The 6,505-nt window shown below is 47.0% G+C and overlaps 1 protein-coding gene across 1 annotated transcript; it reads left to right on the plus strand.

The window, feature by feature from the left end:
• Positions 1-1,054: 1,054 nt before the first annotated feature.
• On the plus strand, positions 1,055-2,225 carry BJ212DRAFT_1302338 (uncharacterized protein; the record flags this gene model as incomplete). The annotated part of the gene is made up of 7 exons (XM_041333247.1): positions 1,055-1,112; positions 1,208-1,317; positions 1,369-1,481; positions 1,545-1,557; positions 1,688-1,788; positions 1,832-2,000; positions 2,055-2,225. The coding sequence occupies 7 exons, from the start codon at positions 1,055-1,057 to the stop codon at positions 2,223-2,225; spliced, it is 735 nt and encodes a 244-aa protein (XP_041189493.1).
• Between the last annotated feature and the right edge of the window lie 4,280 nt (positions 2,226-6,505).

Raw genomic sequence — 6,505 nt, forward strand, 5'->3', positions numbered from 1 at the left:
GCAGCTCCTGGCTACCAAGAATGCTGCATTGGTGCCAGAATCTCTCAAGGAGGTTGTCATATCCGCATATCCAGATCTCAGATCCAATCCTTATCTCATCTCAGATCCAATCCACATCTTATCTCAGATCCTATCCACATCTTATCACCCTCCAACATCTCATCATCCAATCTGTCCACTTGTCCAGTCTGGTCTACACTTCATCCAAATCCACAACCAGCGCTCATCTCCTTTCAGTAATCCCCTAACTCCAGTATTTTGGTTATTGGTATATCCATCCTGCTCACTGATCCATTACCTATGCTTCATTTCCATTTCATTATTTGTGATCTGTTTCTACTTACCAATAGACTATCCATATGCTTCATACATAGCCTCAGACCCTGCTGATTGATCATTCCATTAGATACCTATAGTATATAACCTCCTGTAACTCTCTGTAACACCTCAGTTCGAATATCATCTTAGTTCTACTCATTCCTGTCCTCTGGACTTGAGTACCTCTACTCTTATCACCCTCCAAGACTTAGGATTGATTCCTATAGTCTATCCATATTTGCCTCTGTTTACAGCAGTCCACTACTGTTAGTTTCTAGTCTGGACTCATCTGGATTAGCCCTACAATACTTATCCTGCATCTGGAAGTCATCTGGATCCACTACGCTACTTGTCTGACCCTCCAGACGCATTAGTCTTGCCCTTCTGAAATAAGGGGCAATACTCAGGTAAGGGGCACAGCACACGAGCTGAGGCCGAAGCCCTTAGGATCTGTTAGCCCTTGAGTATGACCTTAACAGAGGCTCTCAGTGAGTATTCCCTCCATCACCACAGAAAGAGGAATGTGGCTCACTCTAAGAAACAAACCATTGTGAGTGTTCTCTCTGCTGTTGCTGAATTATTTTACACTGTACTTGATGGGCAAAGGCTCTTGGCCTACATGCTACCCCACTGACAGCCCAGTCTCTTGCAGCCACTGGTATGGTCAAAGTGGTCATTCATGATTGCTTTGATGACACCAGCTTTAAGTGGGGCACTCTTTTAGTGGACTGTGGCAATGAGGATCTGGTTGACAGTGGGAGTTCCGCCCTTTCTGTTCCTGTTGATGGTTCTTGGTATGTGATTGAACCAGATGAAAGCATTATTTTCATTGATTCCAATGATATGAATGGTCTTTTTGTCTTTCATGTCTGACTTGTTTAGTATATAGGTTTGGTCTCACTTGCTGTACTCCGTGGGAAGTGTAGCCAGTGTCCTGACCTGTTGACTTATGTCAACAATATCATCAATGAGGCTGTCAATGACTGCAAGGGAGTCAGGGTGAGTTTTTTCCCATCTCAATTCAGTATATGTTTCTGACAGGTTGGATAGCCTACTCATGGGGGGGAGCTGATTCAGTTTGGCTGGAATGCAGGTCCCCACCATGCACATGTCTTTGGTCTGGTGAATAACCTTACCAATAAGAGGCTTTTGATGGCTGCAAGGTAGGAGAAGGACTCTCGTGCTTTAGGAATTTTGGCTTTAAGCTGGAATTTGCTGGTAGCTAGTCTCCCTGCTGAGGTCAGTGCATCCTGTATCAAGGCAATTGATGGGGCAGGCCTGCCTTCCATGACCATCAAAGGCAATGGCTCAGGTGAATATCTTACATGTAGTCTCCATGCTATGATAGGGACTCATATATGATACCTAGACTCTGGGTATACCCTGGACTTACCTAATGGTCCTCTCTGCTTTTCAACAGCTAAGCAGGCTCCCTCTGAGGGATACATGTCTCAAAACTACAAATCATAAGTGTGTTGCATCTCATTAGAGTCACTCTTGATGTCACCTCTAGCCCCATTCACACTGACCAACTCTATGCCCCATATGCAATGAACTGGGTTACTCTTCATAGTATCATGGATCCAGATCAATGCCAGCTTCATGGTGATTGTAGTTCTGGTGGGAATTATGTTGATGTCTCACTCAGGGTGGTGGTGAAATGTGCCACTGACACAGTCATGGTAAGTTTGTCTCTCTTTGTGATACAATATTTTTGTTGATAACATGTGTGACAGAGCATGCAACCCAAGTTCAAGCATGGTACGACCCTCACTCAAGAGGGTGTCTGCAGGCAAGGAACTGCAATCAATTTCTTGAGGCACATTAAGAAAGCATTCAATGAGGCAATTGCAATTGAAGGTGATGTTAAAGCAATGGTGACTCAACTTGTAGAGGAGAAAAAGTGAAATTATGGATTGTATCAAGTAGTCTTCTAGTTGCATACAAACCGTTTGGAATCGCACTTTGTTTTTCAGGGGTGACATAATATTTTTCTCAGGGAGACACTATTTCTTTTGGGGGCAACACTATTTTTTTTTGGGGGGGCACACATTTTTTTGGGGGGACACACATTTTCTTGGTGGTCACACATTTTCTCGGTGGTCACACATTTTTGTTTTGGGGTGACACAAATAATATTTGTGCAGATTCAACAACATACTCAGAAAGTGATTGTAGTCATGGCAGTTCCTTTGTCAGAGTCAACCAAAAGCCTGTTGAACTCTGAGAGATCTGAGATGAAGAAGACCGAAGGATCCAAGATAGCGATGGATAGTGAGTGCATCAGGAAAACCATTGGCTGGTTTTTCCCACTTATGTCACTTTTTGCCCCTTGATATTTGGTAAATGCAAGTCAAAACACTACTTTTCCAACTTAATAGACTTTTGCAAAAGCAAATTCAGGGTGCACCCAGGCAGATCACCAAAAAGCAAGAAAAGTTGTATTAAGCATAATAAGTCATAAATGATAATACTACTGCTACTAGTAGTACCACAAAAATGTGTTGGCCAGTATGTTTCTGAGGGGAAGAATAGTGATGCATTGGGCCTGGCCTGAGGCCCTTTGGGCTGAGCCTTCATAGGCCAGGCCAAAGCCAGGCCCAAGGTGAGGGCCTTATAGGGCTTTGGGCCTGGCCTGTGAGTTGGACAGGCCTGAGCCCAGGGCTCAGGCCCAGGCTTCCCAGTTTGGAAGCACCTGCAGCATATTCCATCTTGATGTACAGTTTATGTGCCACTGGTGAGTGATTCTTTGTGTGACTAATCTACTGGCAGAACATGATGTATTGTACTGATGCCTCTCACAGTGATCTCCAATGACAACACACCTGCCACCGTCACTGTGCAAGCCAAACTATTAAGAACCATGCTCAAGGGAGAGAGAGACTGACTCAGAGGGGCTTGGCCTCAGCTCATATGCTGTGCCCCTTACCTGAGTATGTGCCCTTCATTTCAGAGGAAGTCTGATGATGGTCCAACGAAGTCCGGAGGACTTCTGGAGGAGCATGGGAAATGTCCAGAGGAGTGCGGGAGAGTTCCTGAGGAATGCAGGAAGTGCTCAGGAGAGTTCCCACTGCAAGGTAATACTTCTACAGGAAACAGGATGGAAGGATAGGAGGTCCAGAGGACAGGAGGACAGGAGGACAGGAGGACTGAAGGTCTGGAGGTCTGGAGGACAGGATGTCCAAGGGTTAGGAGGATGGAACGTCCGAAGGTATGGAGGGCGGAATGTCCAAAGGACAGGATGCCTGGAGGTACAAGGGACAGGATGTCCAGAGGTACAGAAGACAGGACATCCAGAGGTCTGGAAGGAATAGGGGCTACATCAGATGAAGTCCAATGTAGAAGCAAACAGAGGTAGACTACCCTAAGGTAGAGTCAGAGGGACAGGAAGTGGACCAAAGTCCGGAGAGAGAGTGAGTGCCAGAAAGGCAAGACTCCAGCCTAGGGAAGCAATCCCTAGACTTGGGACAGAGACATAGGGGACAAATCCGAAGGTCCAGAATTCTGGCCTAGGCAATCCTTTCCTAGGCCTTATGGAAAAGGACAAACTCAGATGGACTGAAGTCCAGAAGAAGATTGGGCAAATAGAACAAGATCTAAGATGATATTCTGACTGAGGACTCTACAGGAGTTGTACAGGGGTTATATACTAGAGGATATCCAAGAGGATCAGTAAGCAACAGAGTAAGGCTATGTACAAGCATCTGGAAACACATTGGTAAGTAAGATGGAACATAACTAAATGAACTTGGAGATGAAGACTCATACAAGGATCAATCAGCAAGTGTCATATCCCACAATCCGGACCCACATCCCATCATATTCCCACGCCTTCCGAGCCTACATCCGGACCACACTTCATATCCAACTCATTCCCAGATCCCCTTCCACTGTGTGCTCCACACCTCAGCAGGATCGACTACGCTCCTGATTTACCCCTGAGCTCTGGACCATCGGATCACCACTGCTAGCCTGAACCATAACCCCCTGTCACATCCACCCTATGTACACTCCATCCAGCAAGACATTCGGACCTCACCTCATCTCGGATTCTGGACTCTATCCACCTTCTCATATCCTGGTCCTGTATCCACCTTGTCTTCCAGATCCCCAGATCTCTGGACCTCCGGATATTAACTCCGGACCTATTCCCACCCTCTGTCCGATATCCTGCGCCTATCCCCATTTAGGCATTCTCTGCCTTCCAGCTTTCAGTTACCTCTTGTTCCGTCTTGCTTATTGATCCTTGTACAAGTCCTCATCTCCGAGTTCATTTACTTATGTTCCAACTTACTTACTAATGTGTTTCCACATGCTTGTACATAGCCTTGCTCCTTTGCTTACTGATCCCCTCAGATATTGTTCAGTATATAACCCCTGTAGATACTCCTGTAGTTCCTCAGTTTGAATATCAACTTAGACTTGCCCAATGCTCTCTCGGACTTTGGTCCAGCTAAGTCTGTCCTACCCATCAGGCCTAGGGATTGTTTCCCTAGGCTGGAGCTCCGCCTTTCCGGCACTTACCCTCTTTCTGGACTTAGGTCCAATCCCTGTCCCTCTGACTCTACCTTAGGGTAGTCTACCTCTGTTTGTTTCTACATTGGATGAAGTCCGATGTAGCCCCTATTCCTTCTGGACCTCTGGACCACCTGTCCCTTGTACCTCCGGGCATCCTGTCCTTCGGACATTCCACCCTCTGTACCTTCGGACGTTCTGTCCTCCTAACCCTCAGACATCCTATCCTCCTGTCCTTTGGACATCCTGCCCTCTGTACCTTCAGACATCCTGTCCTTCATACCTCCAGGACATCCTGTCCCTCTGTCCTCTGTCATCCTGCCCTCCTGCCCTCCTGTCCTCCTGTCCTCCTGTCCTCCTGTCCTCCTGTCCTCCTGCCCTCCTGTCCTCCTGTCCTCCTGCCCTCCTGTCCTCTGGACCTTTGGACCTCCTATCCCTCCATCCTGTTTCCTGTAGAAGTATTACCTTGCAGTGGGAACTCTCCTGAGCACTTCCTGCGTTTCTCCGGAACTCTCCCGCGCTCCTCCGGATGTTTCCCACACTCCTCCAGAAGTCCTCTAGCGCTCTCCAGCAGAGTAGCCAGCCTCCGGAAGTCCTCCGGACTTCATTGGACCATCATCGGACCTCATACGAAATGAAGGGCACATACTCGGGTAAGGGGCACAGTGTATGAGCTGAGGCCAAGCCCCTCTGAGTCAGTCTCTCCCCCTTGAGCAACATGGTTCTTAACAGCAAGACAGAAACAGAGATAACCGAGAACCAGAAAGGCAGAGATGCCTAAATGGGGATAGGCGCAGGATCTCAGATGGAGGGTGGGAATAGGTCTGGAGATCTGGGGATCCAGAAGGCAGGGTGGAAACAGGACTGAGATATGTGAGGTGGTGGATGTAGTCCAGAATCTGAGAGGAGATAAAGTCTGGATGTCTTGCTGGATGGAATGTGCATAGGGTGGACAGGATAGGGGAGTACAGATCAGGCTAGTAGTGAGGATCCGGAGGTCCAGAGCTCAGGGGTAATTCCGGAGCAGATCTAATCCTGCTTAGATATGGAGCACACAGTGGAAGGGGATCTGGGAATGAGTCAGATATGGGGTTCGGAAATAGGTCCAGAAAGTGTGGGAATATGATGGGATCTATGTCTGGCGTACAGGATATGACACAAGCACACTATCATTCCATCATCTCATCTTACCAACTCTAACAACACCGCAACACCAGAACTCCACAGTCACAAAAACATTCAACAAACTCTCCAACCTACAGCTATCAGCAACTTGCTTGGCACCAACCCAAGACATGCTGGCAAGCACAATTTGGCAGATGCAGACTGGACTCCTTCCTTGATGGAAGACTTAGTGGAGTTGTCCAGTGAAGGTGTCATATGCCATTCTGGACTCTCAACTCTAAATCCGCTTCTCCAGATCTCAAATGATCTGATCTATCTTTATCTCCCTTCCGGAATCCAAACCCTATATCAGCACCCAACTCCATTTAGACTGCCCCTGTCTCCGGACTCTGGTTAACCATGTTTCCCTTTTGATTATTGATCCATTACATACATTTCATTTCCGGTGTTCATTATTTGTGATCCATCCTACTTACTAATAGACTTTGCATATGCTTCGTACATAGCCTTTATGTTTGCTGACTGATTCCTATATGATACCTATAGT

The sequence above is a fragment of the Suillus subaureus genome (genome assembly GCF_016647635.1).
Source record: "Suillus subaureus strain MN1 chromosome Unknown BJ212scaffold_32, whole genome shotgun sequence".
Lineage (NCBI taxonomy): Eukaryota > Fungi > Basidiomycota > Agaricomycetes > Boletales > Suillaceae > Suillus > Suillus subaureus.